The following is a 20,649-nucleotide window of genomic DNA, read 5'->3' as shown; positions in this document are numbered from 1 at the left end:
TGTGTTTGGAAAGTGAGATGAGATGCCTCAAGACTGCGGTAAGGCCCGCGTTGATGTTTCACAGGCGACTGGGGGGTGGCAGACAGTGCAGTGCAGCAAGGGAAAGAATACGAGTTGAGAATAGCTTTTATTTCTTTCTCGCTTGTGCTGTATATACGGAGTATGCACTTCCATGACAACCCAGTACCCAAAAGCAGAAAGGTTCAGGGCAGCACAAAGAATTCCCTGTAAGTTGTTGGCTTTGTTATAGTAAGTGACATGGACTCAACATGATAAAGACATGCTCTTTTGGGGGGTTGTAAGCGTTTCAAGTCACACTGAACGGGCAAACTGATCCTACCTTTCAACAGTGGAACTGGAGAGAGGAGTTTCCATCCAATGCCTGAGTTGATTGCTTTAGCGCGCAGAAAACGGGTGAAGCGTCAGGCCTACCCCACTACCACATAGGGGTCCAAATTGTCCGTACCAGGGGGGGAGAAGACAAAAAAAGACAAACAGACAACATGCCTGCTGACAGTTACCAAGTTGGTACAGATACACACGTTCAGAGATCAAACTAGAATTTTCATAATTAACATATACAAGTTATTGGTAGGCATTAATCCAGTAAGACATAGCTAAATAGTTAGCACAGAATAAGTTCTGCTATTCTCATGACGTTGAAACATGACAACACCTCGTATGTTTGTATATGAAGAGGCAGATAATAAAGTTTATTCGCATTAAATCAACAAACGCATCTAATTTCATCACGCTATCTACCTCTTCCCGAACCCAAACCTGACTGGGAATGGACAGCTTCAACTACCAAGACTAGGTAATTAGGTTATCATTTCTGTTTTCATTGAAAGCTCCTATCACCGGAACTATCTCTACAGCAATTACAGACTGATACTAACCTCATAGATCAATTACCCCTATATCTCAAAAAAAACAACTCCAAGTATCGCGTGGTATTGGAATTGGCGTTGGCATTGTCACGGTAGATCCAATCCTGATTGATTGATTGATTGACAGGCACAGACAAGGGCCCAAAAGACGGGACAAGATTGGATTGGATGGTCTTGTCTGGTATGGTATGGATGCTTCACAGGGGGAGAGGTCTTGTCCGAGTCTCCAGTCCTCCCCCCTGGCAACACTCACAACCAGATACATAACTGGAGAGGTCTAGAGGTCTCAAAGCCTGGCTGGTATCAAACGATGGAAACGGACGAGTTTCAAGATTCGATGGCGCATGGCTTCTGTTGATGGAAACGATACTCCGCATTGTCCTTGTCCTTGGATTTTAGTTATGCTACAAAACAACGTGGAGCCTTTTGTTGCACAAACTAGTTCTGGTACGGCCAATGTCAACTGCTGCTGGACAATGAATCGACATGATCCTGGTCAGGGTCATTAAACTATCGGAGCACCCAATTCCAGCCTTGACCCCCTTTAGCCAATGGCCCATTGGCCCACCCCCTGAAAGGATGGGTTGGCTAGTTGGGTCAGTCAGTTTTTGGTTGGTTTAATTTTGGTGTCTGTATCCGTATGGATACTATGTACACATGGAGAACTGATATTGAATTCTTTCTTTCTTTCTTTCTTCCCCAGAGCCTCCCACCCCTGGATTCTCTAGTAACAGTACCACAGTCTTGTAGCCGGGTTCTCCGTTCAGTGATCGCCAAAACCTAGACATAAACAGACACAGACGAATGTGTTCTCCTGAACCAAAGATGCATTGATTCTGACCATGGAATGGCTGGCTCGCCGTTGTCTGTCGTCGGTTGCCGCCTTGTGGCTTCAAACCTAACCGGGTCCTGACTAGACTCGTTGATTTTATGTTTGTGCATTGGATTGGATGTCTTGTGTGCATTGACATTGAAGAGTTGCCGTGAGCGCGTGTGTGTCTTTTTTTTGTCTCTTTATGACCGCCATGAATTGGCCATCAGTCATTTCTATTCATCAAGTTAGTTAGTTTAGGTAGTTTAAGCTAGTTGGTTGAAGCATTCGCTGCTGGATAACTTGAGAATGTATTGATTGCATAACATTTCACCTTCCACTGCCCATCCATTCGTTACTGCTCCTTCCTTCCCCAAGTAGGTCCTTAACTGATTGATTACCTCTTGCTCTTTTGGTCCTTCTTTACGATTCTCAGTCTTCTTTATCCCCTTCGTTCTTGCCTTTTGCTTCTGCATCTTCATCTTATCATTTCTCTTCTCATATAATCTCAATCTCTCTTATTCTTCTCTCTCTCCTCCTCTTCTTGAAATATGCTAATTATCCCTTCTTTAAATCTACAGCACACTCCACCCACCCACCGACCCTCCTCCACCTCATTCCCTACCTGGTCGTCTGGCCTTTTTTCTCTCTCCCTCCCTGGCGCCTCTTTGCTCATTTAGGCATTATTACCTTGCATTATTATTTCTTACCTACGTACATAATACGTGACTGGACTGGTCTGGCCTGAATTGGACCGGCTCTATTACCACTCACTACCGACCTACGGATACAGCTACCTACCTACTATTACTACCTAATCTTCTTGTCCTGGCTGTCGGCCTGAGGCTCACCTCACACGCCCCCTGTGTTCCTTGGTCCCTGATCTTTTGAAGTTCAACCCTGACCTGAACGACATCGAAATTCGTCCCTCTCTCCCTCTCTCTCTTCCTCTCCCTCCCTCTTTTGGTTCCTCGTTCCCTCCACATTTGTGCCGTCCTCTTACCGACGCCGACTTTCGTCTCTTCTTCTTCTCTCCTCGGATACTCACTCACTCTGTTCAAAGCCTCTTGTTGCTTCTGAGCAGATGCAGTGCCGTCTCTCGTCCTTCTCTTGAGACAATAGTTTTGGGCTTCGTCGACACTCGTTCCGGCCATATTGCTTTATTAATATTTTCACCTGCTCGCTCGTCTTCCTCTGGATATCATCCTAAGCCAAGCCAAGCTACGCACTGTCGTGCTTTACGTTTCTCGTTCGAACTTTCGATACATTCGCTCTTGCAACCGACAACCACTATTTTGCATCTTCAGCCTTGCCAAAACTTCCCGTTTCGACTCGGCCGCAGTGTTTCAAATTCGAATCCATATATACTAAACGGTTGCTTCCTGGAACGACCATTTTTTCATTCAATTGAGCTCATTCGCCCTGTTCCACTTTGGATACTTCGATACGCTTCATAATTCTCGATTTCATCGGTTTTATTCTGCATAACTACTTGCTCCAGCTACGGTCCTCTTTTCCTCGTTGGATTTGTTCTAGAGATTTTGAACGATTGTCTCCTGAAAGATCAGCTCTGCTGTGCAGCCAGTAATTCCAAGAAAGACTCGAACCGTCTGAACTTCTTCAGCCGGACCATCTTCTCAACTTCGCTGCTCTTTTCGTGCCTTGCTCAGGCACGTCCAGTTCTTCAAAACGGCTGTACTGTCGCACACCGGGCGGGACTCGCTTGTCCCCCCTCACCTGCTCAACATGCAAGACCTCAATGGACCAGTTGGCCAAGGTGCCCCTAACGGCCCTGCCAACCGCTTCGGACACGCTTCCAAGCCTTCCAACAGTGATACCGGATTCTCCCACGGTGCCTTCAACTCCAATATCTCGGGCTTCGCCGATCGACACCCTCGAAGAGGCAACATCCCCTCAATCAACACTCAGCCTCAGCCAATGGTCCAGCAGGTTTCCAACAATGGAGCAGACATGGCCACCCCGGGTACTGCATTTGACATGCAATTTACTCCCCTTTTGCCTTCTCAGCTGCTTCTAGGCAGTCCTTTCCAGCCTGGCACACCAGCTGCCTTCGCCAGCCCTCAGTTCCAGAGCATTCCTGGGTTTCAGCAGCAGCAGGGAGGTCACCACCAGCAGAATGGGATCTCAAGCCCTGTGCAGCAGACCATCTCGCCTCAGTCGTATGGAGGAATAGTCTCTCCTTCTACCTATGGCGCTCCTCAATTCTATCCTCCCCAGTCCCCCACTGGTGGTTACGGCATGCAAGCACCTCTGCCTCCTACCTCGCCTGTTTCAATGGGCTCTGGTGTTGTTACAGGAACTAGCCGAACTGTCTATCTGGGTAACATTCCCCCGGACACTGTTGCTGAGGAGATTCTTGGTCATGTTCGAAGTGGTCAAATCGAGTCCGTCCGTCTCTTGCCTGACAAGAACTGTGCTTTCATCTCATTCCTCGATGCTAGTTCTGCTACTCACTTCCACTCTGATGCTATCTTGAAAAAGCTCTGCATCAAGGGTCAAGATATCAAGATTGGCTGGGGTAAACCCTCTCAGGTTCCCACCTCTGTCGCTCTGGCTGTCCAGCAGTCAGGCGCATCGCGAAATGTATACCTTGGTAACCTTCCTGAGGAGGTTTTAGAGGAGGAACTGAGAGAGGATCTTGGTAAGTTCGGTGCAATTGACACGATCAAGATTGTCCGCGAGAAGAACATTGCGTTCGTGCACTACCTTTCGATCGCCAACGCCATCAAGGCAGTCTCTCAGCTCCCGCAGGAGCCCAAATGGCAGGCTCCTCGTCGTGTGTATTACGGCAAGGATCGCTGTGCCTATGTCTCCAAGACGCAGCAACAAAACGCTGCTCAGTACTTGGGTATTGCTCCTGGGTACGCCCACATGCTGACAGGTGCTGATCGCGACTTGATCTCGAACGCCCTTGCTCAACAGTCTGTTGCTGCCGCTGCTGTCGCCACGACTGCTGGTGGTATTAACAACCTCGGTAACCGAACCATCTACCTGGGCAACATCCACCCCGAGACGACGATTGAGGAGATTTGTAATGTTGTCCGTGGCGGACTTCTTCATCACATCCGTTACATCCCCGACAAGCATATCTGTTTTGTTACCTTCATCGACCCTACCGCAGCTGCATCTTTCTACGCCCTCAGCAACATCCAAGGTCTTATGATCCACAACCGACGTCTCAAGATTGGCTGGGGCAAGCATTCTGGAGCTCTTCCCCCAGCCATTGCCCTGGCTGTCAGCGGAGGTGCTTCCCGAAACGTCTACATCGGTAATCTCGATGAGACCTGGACTGAGGAGCGACTGCGACAGGACTTCTCCGAGTATGGCGAGATTGAACTTGTCAACACCTTGCGCGAAAAGAGCTGTGCTTTCGTCAACTTCACCAACATTGCCAACGCTATCAAGGCTATCGAGGCTATTCGGGGTCGGGAAGATTACAGGAAGTTCAAGGTCAACTTTGGCAAGGACCGCTGCGGTAACCCCCCTCGCCAAATGCAGCAGGCTCAGTCACCTCGAGGGGACGGTGTCTCTTCCCCCCCGCCTAACGGATCCCAGAACAGCGGCTCTCCTACCAACGGCAACACACCTCAGCAGTCAGCTGCTCTCTTCAATGCCAACAGCAACCCTCTGACGATGTACCTGAGCCAAGTGTCCCACCAAGCTCAGCAACAGCAGCATCACCAGCAGCAACAAATCGCTGCTCAGCAGAATGCTTTGTTCGGCACAGCACAGCCCTCGCCTAGCGACCTCGATCTCGCCATGTCTCAGCAAGTTCCCGTTTCCGGTCACGGCCAGTCAGCAAGCATCTCAAACGGCTACCCAGCCAACAGCGCGGCTCCCGGTTCAACCACTATCGGTGGCCTCTTGGCCCCTGGTCGTGGCCAGCACAGCAGGGCTGTCAGTCTCCCCGTACTTGCTCCTGGATTCGAGAATGGTGGCAACTCCAACGGCATGCCCGCTGAGAATGAGCGACGAGGCCATCACTACCAAGCTAGCTATGGTGGCATGGGGTCAGGATTCGGCCTTGCCATTCAAGGAGGCCTGAACGGATGGGTTGAAGAGGAGGTTGCCAACTAATGACGCTTGTGCATTTTTATGTTTTCATCACATGCGAAATTGGACGAAAAAACACTTGCTTAAACGTTGTAATTGACGCTGCTTATGGCGTCCTCCTTTGATGCCTGGGCTTTACACACCTTCATTCTTTGTTTTCTTTTATTGATAATTTACCCTTTTGGTGTATCTTGATTTTTTTTATGCTTTGAAAGTCGTTGTCCATATGTTCTGCTCAGTTGGGAGAGAGCGTTAGCGGAAACGAGAATTCGTGATTAATACGCCCTCTTAGATAAGATGGGGGCGCTCATGGTTGAGACGAGACGCGGTTTGCAAAGATGGGATTCTGCATGGGACGGATGAGAGGATATATCACCTGCGTTTATGTCTACTACGGAGTCTTAGGTTAGTTTAAGCACTATAGTCTTGAACGCAGATTATACGATCACAGAACAATACGGGTTTTTAGCAAATATGTTACATTAAGCTTATCCTTGAGGACAGCCACGTCTTGCGCATGAATATGTAATTCGTTTTGTGCCGAATGCCTAAGTCTGCAACGAAAGCACTGAAACTCCAACGCTAAGGCTAATCTAAGGCTCACATCATCTTTGTATCTTGAATCACCCCACCGCTGTTATGCATTTAGTAACCTGAAGGTTCGGGCTTGGAAGGAAAAGCAGATTCCCTCATGTTGGCACGACACTGGTTTCTCCAATTCGTCGGGACGAATTTGTCCACGATTTCCTTGAAAGCTTCCTAGTGAAAAGGTGAGTAATGCGAACGGAAAAGAAGATGGGTCGGAGTGCTTACCAGTGTGCAGAAGGACTCATCACCATCGAGGTGCTTGCCTTGATATTTGCAGCCAGGGACTGTGACTGGACGGTCATTGTAGCGAAGACGGACGTAGTAGCCCTTGAGTCGCTCTTTTTCCTCCTCGGTCAGGTCGGAGCTCTTCTTCCGTCCAATGCCTGGTGGTGGAATTCCAGCTACGGGTGTTGATTTGTTGCCCAAACCTACGAAAGACAGCGCACTGCCGGGTTTGGGAGCCGTGGTGCCTGCATCGATATGGCGAAAGAGCTCGATTGCGACATGACTGGTGAATGGTGGCCATGCTTCTTCGTTGAAAGCTCCGAGGCTGGCAAGTGTGGCGGCAAGTGTAGTATCATGACATCCACTCATTGCAAATTTGATAGACGGATGTATGGTGATCGAGCCTTGCTTATTTGTAGCTAGCTCATACTCGCCATCCGCCGTCGAATGCTCGGCGCTGCCGACCATGCGAGAAACCACGTCACCGAGTAAAGCACCGATACCCAACGTTCGATACTCCTCGCTCTCCTTGTAGCCAGCGTACCATTCCTCTACGCCAATCTTTTCGAGGATACGCTTGACCTCCGGATCATAAAACTCCTTTGGAAGCCGAGTACCTGGGCCATGAGCCTTTGTGGAATTGATAGTATCCATGATCCCACTCAGACGAGGGCGGGAGTTTACAGCAACACGTTGGTTATCTTCAGGCATCCAGCGGCCGAGACGTTTGGTTAGATATGCCATCTCTTCGGAGTCATTCCATCGTTCGGCACAGCGTTCAGCAAAAGCGCGAGCAAGAGTGGCGAATCGGCGGCAGTTACCGTCGTTTGGGAAGAGGGTTTCATGAGCGGGCGAACGTGTGAGGATAGTTGGGGGATGCATGCCAGGATAAGAGCCACGCGTAGATGGAGGATAAAGGCCGTAGAAAGCTTGCTGTAGAGATTCGAGAGCACGAGGAATAGGCGTCGCTCGAAGGTATATAGCAGCGGTATCAGTGTCGGTAGTGAGGGTCTCCGGAAGAAAGCGAAGCTGGTTGACGTATAAATGTCGCAGGCGTTGACCAAGATTGTAGGTAGTTTCTCGCCCACGATCGGTCAACATACCCATTTCGCAAATGGCATCGAGCTCGCCATGTTGGCCAGTGGCTATGATGGGGGAATCATCAGGGCCCATCTTCTCGATCCGTCGCTTCCACTCGAGAGCAGTGATACCAGGATTTGAGTCAGAATCAAGTTGGGAGCTGGGCATAGAAGGATCCAAAATGGCGCTGGTCATACGACGAGCTGCTGAGCAATAAGGCCAGTAGGCTGCGAGACCTGCAGACGCGAAACGAGCGTTGATCGGAGTGCGCTCACCATGTCGAAGGAGGATCTGGACGTGTTGAAGGCGTAATTGCAGTGGGTATAACTGTTTGATCTCATCTTGTGAGTACGGAGGTCGAGGCTCGAGGGTTGTCATGATGAAGAGTAATCAAGGTCCAGCAGCGACGTTAGACAATTGGTTCTGTGTTAGAGCTGATGTTTACATCAGAACGCTGATCGACAGATTTGACTAGACTAGACGGTAAAGGGTCATTTGATTAGTTGAAGTTATGACATTGTATGTATCGAATCCAAAACCTGTCGGCGCCGTTGATCGGGGCCGGGTGGGGAACAACGTTGAGATTCGCCGGTTGATGACGTTGAACATGGTGGAGTGCAGGGAATGGAGGGAAATGTTGCAGGGTTGTTTCTGGGGCTGTGAAGAAGGATGCAGGAGGATGATAGGGAGGCTGAGGGTGAATCGCCTGCAATAGTTGACAATTGAAGAACAATGAGCTAGTAACTGAATATATGTTTGGCATATATGGCATGTACTGGGATGGAGTATGTCGTGCTGCTTGCTATGCTAGCCCTGTTCGCTTCACACTTACAAGAGACGTTTTGAGTAATGTGCTGTGTTACACTGTAACGAGGCCGTGAATAGAGGATATCGTGAGCCTCCACGTATTATATTTCATTGACAATTGAATGTTGTTTGTCTTTGGTCAGATGTTAATCTTTCAATGGAATCAATTTGCAAAGATGCAAGTCCAGCTAGAAACTGGGGTCCATTGTCACATGCTGCCTAGATCCGCCCGTACCTGCCTCTTCCTTGGGTTGCTACCTACCTGCCTACTAACCTATGCTTAGACTGGCTGGCTGGGTAGGTGCCGTATCGGTAGGTGCTGGCCAAGGCCTTGGCTCCTTCCAGAACGAGAAATTTGACGATCCCAGCGAACAGTCCTTGCCCAGTTGGGGCGATGTGAGAATTTGGTTGAAAACACCAAATTACAACCCACGATCTACCTCTGCTACACCGAATGGCGCGTCCACCTAATTAGGTATCATCTTGCACAGTATCTGAGACCAACAGGCCGTCCGTCATCCGCCTTGTCTTGTTCGCCCTATAGCCCAGCCCGTCTGTTGATCCATCCCCCGAACCCCTTCCTGGCGGCCCCAATTGGCTCCAAAATCCCCGTTTTATTTTTTCCCCTTTAAAACCATGACCTCATTAAGCCAACAATTATCAAGGCTAAGACTTTGAGACATTGGACAAGTCATTTATATATATTTGTTTACTATCAGATCGCAAAATGCTGAGCCCTTTCACCCGTAACCGACATTACTCGTGTTGTTGTTCGGAACCTGCCTCCAACTATACGAGAACGAGCACTGCAGCATACCTCAACACCAAGTATCAATCGTGGATCCATTCACACCCGGGCCTCCCGGATCAGCGCACACAGCCCAGCCGCCCTGTTGAGGATTGATTCCTTTCTGGTTCAGCTCCACCGCCTCCGTCCCCGTCTCCGTTTCCGTTTCTGTGGTATGCTTTAATTCTTTGATTTGGACCGAGGGACAAATAAGAACTACTTCGCTGCCGTGCCTGGCAATCGTTCGCTTCACCTTCTTTAAACAGCATATCCCTTTAGTGTATGGACCGTCTCTCTCTCTCTCTCTCTCTCTCTCTCTCTCTCTCTCGCTGTTTAGCCTCCCGGTTCAACATAAATATCTCGAGCTTTTTATGCAAATCACCACTCAACTTCAATCCTCTTCTTATCATCGGGTTGTACGGATACCGGATTATTAATGCTTCGACTGTCTTAATTTGCTGATCGAATCTGACTCGGTGAACCATGGCGATAAATCCATCAACCGAGCCTTTGCCTCGTATTCAAAGCACGGATGTGCAAGAAGATGAAGATTCCATCATCTGTAACCAAGATGAGGCCGAGGCAATCTTGCAACCCGCTTTAAGTGAAGCTGCTAGACATTTGACCTCACAAAACACACCCGCCATCGAGAAGGCGCTGGCATTGGACAAGAGTCGGGCTGGTTTCTTTGGCGTGCCCACAGATAGAGTTGGTGACACAAGTCCTGACCTCTCGTCTTCACCAGAGACGTCGCCTCAGGTACCGCAGTTCCCTGCTTCAGCCAAGTCTCCCGTGCCCACGTCGCCTGAGCCACCTCAATATGCCTTGCCTTCTCCGTGGCAAGCTCGACCGAAGCCACCAGTGACCAAGGGTCATACAAGCAGACCGTCCGGAAGTATTCTGGGCAACGCGTTGGCCCCTGCTAGGAATCGATCCAAGTCGGCAGGGCAGGAGGCATTGAGGAGACTACAGAGAGCGTTACCGTCTCTTAGTCCGCCGACACATCTGTTACCTTCCATGTCAAACTCGTTCTTCTCAAGCTCCCAGGATAAATCGAGTGCAAACCATTCAACCGCCTCAAGTTACTCATCCCCAGCAACCCGCCAGCATTCACCTCGAATCCCTTCCAACGCTCTCGGTATCGCCCAGCCATTATCACAACAAACCCGGAGGCCCGCTTCCAATCTCGATGAGCTAAACACACCATCTCCCCCTGTGCGACCAAAGGCTCTCAGACGAGTTACATCTGACGACACTCGTCTATATCACAGTTTGTCTCGCACGTCTTCTCTTGGTGATGATGAACGTTTTCAGGACGTCCGCGAGATGGTCAACATTCGGTTCATGGCTCTCAAGGACAGTCTTCCAGATGTGCCAAATTTCAAGATGCCCAGTCTCCCTAAACTTTATAGTCAAGCTCGAAAATCGACGATTTCGCTCGGTACATCCCACACTCCCGACACGCCGCTTAACCATAGCCAGGTTCCAAAAAGTCTTGACATCGACTCGCAAGATGGTTCGGCTGTCCTGGATCGGGTTTTAGAGTCTTTGACGGGCGACTTGGTGATCATGGGCGGTTACCGTGGCTCAGTCCTGCGATCCGCCGAGCCACCTTATCACCAGGTTTGGGCCCCCGTGAAACTCGGGCTCAATATGCGCAAAGTCAACTTGGAAGTCGGGTTGGAGGATGAAGATGAGGAGCGTATGGAAGAGACCATCAAACCTGATGGCATGTTAAAGCACATTGGTCCTGTCGACGTCTCTCGAAAGTTCATCAAGAAGCTTCGTTCATGTGATAATGCTAAATCGGGTAAGCTACGAATCTGGGACTACGGCTATGATTGGAGATTGAGTCCTCATCTTTTATCCCGTAAGTTGCAAGAGTACCTCCAAAAGTTACCTTCGAATCAACCCGGGACACCAGCCGGTTCGCGTGGAGCTCTTGTCATCTCTCACAGCTTGGGGGGTATTATCACACGCCATGCTGTCAACCAGACACCCGACCTCTTCTCAGGGGTTCTGTACTGCGGCACGCCACAGCGTTGTGTTAACATCTTGAATCCACTACGTCATGGGGATGTTGTCCTGCTAAACGAGAAGCTTCTCACGGCGAGCGTCAACTTCAGTATGAGAACTTCTTTTGTTTTCCTCCCAGAGGACGGGTTCTGTTTTGTGGATAAGAATACGGGAGAGGAATACCCTATCGACTTTTATGATCCCTACGAGTGGATCAGGTGGCATTTGAGCCCGTGTATGCAGCCTGCTTTGCCGCCTCACAACCGCCCGCAATCCTCGTCTTTCTCGTCCTTCCTTCCAAATTCACTAAGAGCCCGTGCCGAGAGTAGAAGCGAGAAAGGCCCGCCTTCGCCAACGGCAGTTGCTCAAGATCACAACCCTATGGCACCACAGCTCAACGGGAGCGGTGCCAAAGTAGAGGAACAGAAGACATCAGACTTGGAACGCAAGCGTTACTTGGACTACCTCGGTCGAACTCTTGCCGCGACGCGCAAGTTTCGATCCGAACTCGCCCACTCGCCTGCGCACCAGGAAACCAATGCCTACCCCCCTCATGCTGTGCTCTACAGCAAGAGTATTCCTACAGTGTATGCTGCCCAGGTCACTAGCCGCGAAGGAATTTGTTGTTCCGACGCTTACGATGATCTTCTATTTCGACCGGGAGATGGCGTCGTGTTAGCGAAAGAAGCCATGCTTCCGGACGGTTATTCTATTGTTCGTGGTGGTCGGGTTTGCACCGAGCGCGGTCACATCACCATGCTCGGCGATATCCCGGCTATGGGCAAGGCACTCGAAGCACTGGTCAGGGGTCGCCGGAAGGGCATCGGCATGGGAGTCGGCGGTGACGAAGCAAAATAGCTGAATAAGTCCTTGAGAGACGGGTTCCGGCTGAATCGATGTGACACTGCGTGATGCCATGCGGTTACTCCGCAACACGATGCCGCACCGAAAAGAGCTGCCGCCGCCACCGGATCTGAGTGCGTGCGAAGCACTGCAGATGTGGCTGGGTGGGGGCACAATGTCTATGTCGAACTAATTAACGACCGATACATGAAGAGGAGGAATCACGATAGATGTTATGCATGCATCAATGGATCGGCGTTGGGAGCTTCATATCTCAGAGATATTATCTAAGGGCTGTACATACTTGACACACCTCACCATGCATGACGCAGGCAGGTTGAAAAGCTGGCTCCTCTAGCAAAAGATTTCTCGAGTAATGACCGAGAATTTCCCCATGTTCACTACCTATCCTCTTTATGTAACACCAACCGTTTGCAACAGACCTGTTGTAACCTAGAAACCCCAAAGACGAACGATAAAAACGAGAAGAAGCAATATCTCAATATACAGACAATATGATAGTATTTTGCGGTGCTGTTTTCCCCGCTTGAAAATAATATCCCCAGATATGAACGAAAATGACAAAATGGTGGGTATAAGAGTAAGTGCAGTCGCAACCTTCGCCTATAAGCAAATGCAATGCTGTCCTAGCATATGTAAAACGACTGTTCAGCAGCCCAAATTGGCTTCATGTAAATAATAACACCCAACCCAGCGACGGGTGGAAGCGGCGTTTCGAGGGGTGTATGCCGCTGTTGAGGCTCCCCCGGCATTTCTGCTTTCGTTGTTGGAAAGCGTACATTTGCCTGAGTTATGCAACGATTTCACGCCCTCTTTATTCCAAAGAGCGAGTCGTGCGTCCTCAATGGCAAGATGGCATCTCTGTGCACCGTGGCTTTCTTGATCGCTTAGAAACAAATTAGAATGTGCGCTTAAGCGGCACCAACGCTCTGGAAAGCGCTGAGTGGTAATATTCTCCAGCATGGCGGTGTCCAGCCGGGTGTCTGCTCGCACAGGGTCGCAAGGGCAGTCTGAATCTGGTGGGCCATGCGCATGTAAACCATGCTGGGCTCAATGTAGCTTTCCGGGCCCCGCGCCTCCTCCGGGCGAGGAACAAAGATGATCTCTTCGACACCAGGCATGCGGGCCTGGATGCGTCGGAGCAGCTCAACAGTGAGACTGGCCGCAGTCATGGAGCGATATGAATCGTCGACCCAGAATAGAGCATCGTTAATGGCGAGACGGCGAACAAGAACGAGTTCCTCTGGATCGCACATGGACATGATCGTTTGGAATTGGGAGTCTGCGGCCATGTAACCATCGCGAGGGCCAAAGTAGAGGATATCACGTTCCGGGTCGAGAAAGATCTGACCAGGACCACGGGCAAAGCCGAAGCCAAGGCCGTAGTACTTGAGGGCTTCATTGCGCGACTCGCTGCAGGCGTGGAGGTTGGAGGGAATGGTCGCTGATGAGGTACATCCAGTCCATGAGGGAGACTCTGAGCAGCCGGGCCACGACGAACCGAACTGAATCGGTACGAGGCGCGCGGGAGGGAGATTGTAGTTCCAGATCTTTAGTCGCAATTCCGTAGGTAGTTTACAAAAGTTCCGCTAGAGAGGAAAATATGTGAGCTTCTTGCTTTGACAGATGAGAAAAGAGAATAGGGATTGACTTACAAAGGCGGCCGAGTCTAGCGACTGTGGGTTAGACATTGATGGAGCAGGCATAACCGAAGTCGAGTTGTTGTAGATTTGGGAATTAGATATTGGAATGGAAGTTGTCGCGAAGCGTTTGGTCAACTTTGCGATGCCAATGCCAGTCGAGCAGTAAATGTTGATTGTGATAAGTTCTCTGGTAACAGTAGATAAGTTGTGACGTTGGGTTCGAAGTAACAGTAAAGTTAAAGTAGTCTGTTCTGGAATCAAACAAAGTAGCACGTAAAAACAGATCAAAAGATGATTCTGCTTCTAGGATAAACACATTGAGGGGCAGGGAAAGGAAACTAATATAAGAAACTCAAAGAGCAACGACTGAACCAAACAATGAGAGGATGAATGACGATGGAGGGACTTGGAAGGGAGTGTTTCTCATCTCGCACCCCCATCTCCAGTCCAAGGTATATCCATATTCATCCTCGAGGGACCTCCACTCTAAAACCGTACAGTAATACGTACCCTTACAGGATCCATGTCCTTGCCCATGCTGTTGTATCCATACCTACCCCTGTTCATTCCCCGTGCAAGCAAGCTAAAGCCACATTCTAAGTCAAGGGCTCGGCATCAAACATTAAATTGAATTGTGCTGGACTCCGGCTCGCTCCTCTCTTTATTCATACTATGTAGTAACCGTCGGCAAAGGCTCAAGCCCAAGGGAATCCCTTTGGTCCTTGGGCCAATGGCTCCTCATTTAGTTGGGAAAAAAGGACGGACGGATCCAGCCCCCCATAAGCCACAGAAACAGTTCAGTATCCCAATTGAGGCTTTGCGTCTAAGTTGCTGAGAGAGACTTGTTCGTCTGTGCTTGAGGCTCGAACAAGAGACTTGTCAGCACCTCGACCATGGGAACGGAGGAAGATGATGTGTAGAAGTGATAAAGACGCATCCAACAGGCTGGAAGCGTCCAAAGTGCACATGTTTCCTAAGCCAATGCCAGTGCCCTCTCAACGTAGCAGTGAGAGCAAGAAAAAGCACAAAGCCTGATACCACCTCAACTCCCAATAACAGGTACCAACATCACGGGCAGAACCGAATTCTCGGGTCCGGAGCAACAGAGACGGGGGTGTCACTCTCAAGAGTTGCCGTACGCAGTTAAGCCTGGAGAACAACAAGGTTGCCTTTTACTCCATCAGGCTCTGGCTCTCCAGGTTCTAACCCATCCTCCCTGTATGGGAAGTCACGGTGGGTCGTCCGTGGTTAGATGAAGAATGGTTTATTCCACCATTTCGTGCTAGCCTCTGTTTATGCCGTGTTCAAGGCCGCCACAGAATATGTCGACTGCTGCAACTCCAATGTTATCCGCTTTGCCTAAGTCCCTAACGCAATGCATGCGTTAACCCCGTTCGCGTGTCTCGCATAAGCCGCCAGCGAGAAGGGGAGGGTAAGAAGAGCAAACAGGCTTGTGGAGTAGGCTGCGCAGAGCTTTGAAGGAAAAAAAAAAGACACCCGACCAAGAGCGTTTAATCTTCTGGCCTTCCGAAAACGCTCATCCCTTTTGGAGATATTGTTTCTTGTCCATACTTGGCTCACAGTGTCAGGGTCAGGGATCAAACCCTACATAGGAAACATAAGCATATGCATTGTCCAATCACAACGTCTTATTGCCTCCGGAACATTTCCATCTGGACGACAGTGCCATTGCCAATGCCAGGACCCAGGACACAGGACCAGACTTGTCATCTGTTCTGGAGCGACAGGGGTCGTGTCATGGGTCGCTGTCATTGTTTTCGGAGTCCGCACTTGTCTTTGATTGGCTGAATTGCTCAAATACACTTTTTGACTTGCGGATGGCCGTTGATCCGTACCTAGCTTTACAGGTCCAACCAACAAAACTACTCTGTACATAGTAGCACAACGATACTGATGATGCTCCCTTGACCCCAATTGGAAACATGTTCTATGTCTCATATAACATAGCTCTATTCCTATCCGCAAGAGCCATGTTCGTCATATTGATCTCTTTTTTTTTTTTTTTTTTGACAAGCGTACAGGCACCACCCCCTCGATGGGGTGTTGATTTATGAGTAGCGCCTTTTTGTCTGTTCTCGTCCTCGTCGCTCTCCCCGGTGTGGGACATAGTTGTTAGCCGTCCAAGTGACGGATTGTGTAGGTAGTTTATATCCACATGCCGTTCGTGGTTCCCGCCGCAAGGGCCAAGAGTAGGTATTTGTCAGGCCTTTGGGGTGCAGTAGAGTCCAGCTGGTCACAGGGGGTTACACCTGCTTAGCTGCGAGTAAGAAGGATAACTTTATTCTTTCTTGAAAGTCGTTGATAGGCTCCCAATCGTCAGATCTTTGGAGTACACCTTTACCCAGAAGCAGTTCAAGCTTGGCAGCTGCAGTCTGCAGGACATGGACATTGCATTAGGTTTCCACGATGCTTCCTTGTGAGTTGTCATGTCTCGTTGCCAACGACAGAATTATGAATGTATTGTATTGCTCACGGATACACCCGTAATTAACAATCCTTGGCTGTCTGTCATTCAGCTGGCTTTGGACTAACAAGGTGGGGCTTTTGAAGAGAACATTGATCTTTTGGTAATTAATAGCTGCACCAGATCTGGATTTCGTAGTCTTTGATGTCTAAAAGACAAGGGCCAGGTCTTGTAAGTCCGATGGCTGTATCCTTGAATCTGCCAATGGGGATGCGTCGTAGTATTTCATGTCGATGTCGGGCTGTTTGTCAGGGAAAGTGCACAATGCCGGTCACCGTATCTTGTCTCAGCTATCCGTATTCCGTTGGATTCAATGCAAGATTCGAAATGTAGGTTTGTGAGGGGCTTGTAAATGCCATGGGCCGTGGATTTCCGATTACTGAACGTTTGGGATTAATGTCAGACTCTATCCCTGCTCCATCATTCTGATTGACTCGTCTATTATGGGGCGTTGTTGGCGCTACCGTTCTAACCGTAACCGGCGAGAACGCTACCGTCGATCTTCCGCGACGCCTTACAGCCCAGCGAGAGACAGAGACGCCATGTTGATACTTGATAGTGTGAGTTGTTGTTGGTCACGTAAAAGAAAAGCTCCTGACGTTGGGTCCGAGTTTCTAAGGCTTGAAGCGTCTTGCGCGGATGCCAACGTCAAGGACCATTATTGTATCAAGCATCGCGGCCAAGCCCGTTGGTCGTGTCTCCGGGTGTGGTTATCGTGAAACCATAATCTTCATGTCATCATGTGAATAGGTATTCTAGAATAGGATCCTCGTCTCCGATTGATTATGTTTTAGTTGTTCAATCCTTACTGTTGCAGCTGCTGCGCCGCAAGGTTCTGTATGAATTCAACTGTCAGGCCGCATCAATCTGCCCGGTGGTTCATGTCATCATCTTACAGTACCATGCGAAGCACTCACTGCAGGTACAGTGCAGTAGGCAGTCCTGTCTGTATCATTTATCATGCAGCCTCGATAGATGAGCAAAAGCAATCCCATCAAGCCTCATCTCGGATGTGTCACAGACCGAACAAACGTTACGGTTTGCAGACTCGTAGGCTGCAAGCCCCCTGCTTTGGTTTTTTGCGTAGGCTGGAGCAGTATCCGCAGAGCTGAAAAGGGCGTTGCATCCAAGACTCTTGATTCATCTTTGTCTTTCGGACTGATGCCAAGTCTAGGCCGAATAATTTCGGGGTCCACATGAGGGTCAAGGGTAATCAAGGATTTTAGTCAGCTGTCAATAAATGTGGCGTCGGTACGGAGAGAATGTGGCGCTTTCTTTGATCAGGTGAAAAGGCATGTGACTTGGAAGATGCCTCGTTCCTTCCATCTTTGAAACGTTAACTCAACTCTAGAGTAGGAAGGTACTAACCTACCTCTCAATCAATTACTGGCCGGCCATTTCTGCAGCCTCATGTTCCCCCTAATCTTCAACATACATACGCGCCCTCATCAAGTGTTTGCATGGACTAAAATAGATGTTGATAACAACCATCTTTGGGAGATTGACAGTCTCTGATTGGCCAATACATCTTATAAGCGCTCAAGGCAACTTGCTCAACTCCTTTGGTGCAGGAGTCTCAGCCAATCCAGATACAGCATTTCGCTTCAATGTCTCACAGTAAGTATGGGCTGCAGTGTTTAAAGAAAGCAACCCGAGCGTCTATGCTGCAATTCTCGCATAGGCGCTTCGGGCTCATCACATTGATCAGATTTGTCGTCCATCATTGGTCTTTTTTTGGCATTATCGCGATGGCGTTCGTCGCTTAGAATTAAGACTAGTATTAGTTATCATATCTTGTTGATCTTTCTTATATCTACGCTGGGAAATCCCCATGATACGAATCTAAACTAACTCCTATTTCCTCATATTCCTGTGCGGTTGTGTCGTTTCTTCTTTTTCCTTTCTGTCTATATACCATATTCCGTTCCTTTCTCCAGCCGGTCTTGGGGTTTGCTTCTGTCCTTTTTCCTCGTCCCTCGTCCCTTGTCCGTCAATCTCGATTTATCTATCCATCCTACCTACTAGGTAGATATCTTCAATATGGAGCCCACCACCACAAACATGTCCATCGGCACCAAGACCGAGATCTCGGCCTCCAATTTTGAGACAGACGTTGAGTCAGTCCGCGCCGAACCCAGCTTTCGCCTTTATCGCTTGATCGACAGTGCCAGGCTGGGCCTTACAGTCCTTGCTCTTGCGGCTGGCCTGACGATCCTCGGGCTGTCGGCAGATACCATCGCTGTCTACCATGCCACCTACGTCCCAGAAGATTGGTTCCTGCAATTATGGCCATCCAACTTCGACATGGGCCCCAGCATCGCTCTGGTAGTAGGCGGTGCCCTGGTTGTTGTGGCCAATCTTGTTTCGCTGATCGCTGACAAGATTCAGACTGTAAGGACCCCCCTCCTCTACCCCTCCAGTCTTTCCAGCATGATACAATGTCTTTTTGTTTTGTTTTGTTTTTTGCTTCTTTCTTGGAACATGGAACTAACGGTCATGATGTAAAGGTCCGCGGGAACGCTGTTATTAAAGCTGTCATCAAATTCACGCCCCCAGCTATCGCGCTGATTGCTGCCATCATTTCCATGTCCTACTTTTACGGTGTCAACGCATCGACCACCAACGATTCTCTGCAGAGCTGGACTTGTCGCTGGAAGGACGTGACCATGACCGTACAGCCCCATTTCGGGACTCTATGTAAGCAGAGCAAGGCCAGCGTTGGGCTTGCTGTCATGCTAGTCCCCGTGGAGGCCATCGTCCTAGGCCTGGCGGCGTATCAATTCGTCCTGGAGAAACGCTTCAGCATGACCTCGCATGGGTCTGGGCGTAAGGCGGGAAGCCCTGCCTTGTCCTGAGTTTGACGTCCCGTAGCAAAAGTTACCAAATTCTCGGGCTGGGGCTTAGGCTCAGGCTCGCTTGGACTCAGCCGCTCAGATCATGGCATGGGTGAGACTGGGGATCATCCAGAGATTGGCTGGAATGATGTGCTAGATAGCAACTAGTATCATGGAACTTCAAGCATATGGATTCTCTCCCGTCAACCAAAGAATTGGAACGGGAAACCGGAGCAGAAGTTGCAGAAACATGGACCCAGCAGAAGTTTGTTGGAGTTAAACACGATAGGTCATTTATTTTTGACAATACATAATAATAACTGGCACTTGTTTTTTTTGTTTTTTTACTGCGCCCACTGTCTTTTGTTCCTACGCCGAGACAGAACAAGACCCGACCCAGAACCCAACAGTCCGGCCACGCCTAGTGTAGTGTCAGATTGATGATTTGACTGATGCACTGCACAGATAGACAACATTCCGGCATTCTGGATTGCTTCTGACTCCTTGCATCTATGGCGTTATGTCTGCAGCTTTTTTTGACGTTCCAACTCGTCGGTTTAGGGCTGTCGCGCATTACTGGCGCAATCTTCTCCTCAAGGTACTTCTCTCCGTAAGGCACCGCAAACTAAGTTCAATGGTTCGTATCACGATGGGTTACATTGCATTCTATAGACTGTCTCGATGCGGTCAATGCATACGAACAGCACTGGGAGAAAGAGAGACAGGTGATAATCAGACAATCGATCATTACAGCCAATTCTTTATCAGAGCAACCATTTAGCGAATGCTACAGCAAGTACTTAGGCGCCGTGCTATTTCCTTTGAGGGCCTTCTTGTACCGTGGGATCACCACTACCCGATACTAAAGAGCCCAAGGCACAGTCTAGAGATCGAACATGAACAGGCCATCGTCCGCCAAGAGTCATCCCTGTTAGGTGCTGATGCAACCATGCCAGGAATATCATCCAAGTTACAGTTGCAACGGCATCCTGGTGAGCCAGTGAGTAAGGCCGCAATGCATCTTCGCTTGCTTGTTGACGAAATGAACGAGAGAGATGCTTGTCTAGTACTGTAGAACAAAGAGAGGGTCCTGTTCCATTGACAAAAAGCCGTAGCTCTGTGCACAATGATTGCGTATCGCATGCGTTTCACATAAGCGCAACATGAAAAAAACAAAAGGAAGCCTGCATGTATTGTAGTACGAACTGGAGGGTCGTCTGGCTACTGCTGCTTCCCGGCCTCATGTTTTTTCAACTGCTCGAAAGACATACACAATGTGTATTGGGGGCAGGAAATCTATAGGGATTCAAACGCCTAGGCTCAACTTGTTTCCCACGGTGCTGATATGCGTACACGGCCAATGCTTTTCTATTTGACGACTGCTGTTGAATGACATCGGTAGCTACACCTTCGCATGCAATGATCCCTTGCCGTGTACCTGGTCGCAGGACGTGACACAAATACTTCCACAATATTACCCTTTGTTGGGATACTATTGAGTGGCAGTAAAACATATACCAATCGTGCGTTCCTGCGCAGTATGGG

The 20,649-nt window shown here is 49.3% G+C and overlaps 6 protein-coding genes across 6 annotated transcripts; 3 read left to right on the top strand and 3 right to left on the bottom strand.

Moving 5' to 3' along the window:
• Positions 1-1,927: 1,927 nt before the first annotated feature.
• On the bottom strand, positions 1,928-2,855 carry FGSG_05445 (uncharacterized protein; the record flags this gene model as incomplete). Its single annotated transcript, XM_011325681.1, has 4 exons — positions 1,928-1,937; positions 2,301-2,367; positions 2,412-2,474; positions 2,507-2,855. 4 exons carry the CDS (start codon positions 2,853-2,855, stop codon positions 1,928-1,930), a joined length of 489 nt encoding a protein of 162 aa, XP_011323983.1.
• A 592-nt stretch (positions 2,856-3,447) lies between these two features.
• On the top strand, positions 3,448-5,989 carry FGSG_05444 (negative regulator of differentiation 1; the record flags this gene model as incomplete). Its single annotated transcript, XM_011325680.1, has 1 exon — positions 3,448-5,989. One exon carries the CDS (start codon positions 3,448-3,450, stop codon positions 5,797-5,799), a length of 2,352 nt encoding a protein of 783 aa, XP_011323982.1. The 3' UTR covers positions 5,800-5,989.
• On the bottom strand, positions 4,520-8,135 carry FGSG_05443 (uncharacterized protein). Its single transcript, XM_011325679.1, has 2 exons — positions 6,589-8,135; positions 4,520-6,534 (listed from the first exon to the last, which is right to left on the bottom strand). Exons 1-2 carry the CDS (start codon positions 8,044-8,046, stop codon positions 6,421-6,423), a joined length of 1,572 nt encoding a protein of 523 aa, XP_011323981.1. The 5' UTR covers positions 8,047-8,135; the 3' UTR covers positions 4,520-6,420.
• Positions 8,136-9,745: 1,610 nt separating this feature from the next.
• Positions 9,746-12,476, top strand: FGSG_05442 (uncharacterized protein; the record flags this gene model as incomplete). The annotated part of the gene is made up of 1 exon (XM_011325678.1): positions 9,746-12,476. One exon carries the CDS (start codon positions 9,746-9,748, stop codon positions 12,134-12,136), a length of 2,391 nt encoding a protein of 796 aa, XP_011323980.1. The 3' UTR covers positions 12,137-12,476.
• Positions 12,477-13,053: 577 nt separating this feature from the next.
• Positions 13,054-14,056, bottom strand: FGSG_05441 (uncharacterized protein; the record flags this gene model as incomplete). The annotated part of the gene is made up of 2 exons (XM_011325677.1): positions 13,798-14,056; positions 13,054-13,731 (listed from the first exon to the last, which is right to left on the bottom strand). The coding sequence occupies exons 1-2, from the start codon at positions 13,831-13,833 to the stop codon at positions 13,054-13,056; spliced, it is 714 nt and encodes a 237-aa protein (XP_011323979.1). The 5' UTR covers positions 13,834-14,056.
• A 4,077-nt stretch (positions 14,057-18,133) lies between these two features.
• Positions 18,134-19,451, top strand: FGSG_05440 (uncharacterized protein). Its single transcript, XM_011325676.1, has 2 exons — positions 18,134-18,661; positions 18,778-19,451. Exons 1-2 carry the CDS (start codon positions 18,332-18,334, stop codon positions 19,123-19,125), a joined length of 678 nt encoding a protein of 225 aa, XP_011323978.1. The 5' UTR covers positions 18,134-18,331; the 3' UTR covers positions 19,126-19,451.
• The last annotated feature ends 1,198 nt before the right edge of the window (positions 19,452-20,649 follow it).

This window comes from Fusarium graminearum, chromosome 3 (genome assembly GCF_000240135.3).
Source record: "Fusarium graminearum PH-1 chromosome 3, whole genome shotgun sequence".
In the NCBI taxonomy this organism is placed as follows: Eukaryota; Fungi; Ascomycota; class Sordariomycetes; order Hypocreales; family Nectriaceae; genus Fusarium; species Fusarium graminearum.
The sequence above is the reverse complement of the archived record's forward strand: the minus strand, read 5'-3'. Positions and strand labels throughout refer to the sequence as shown.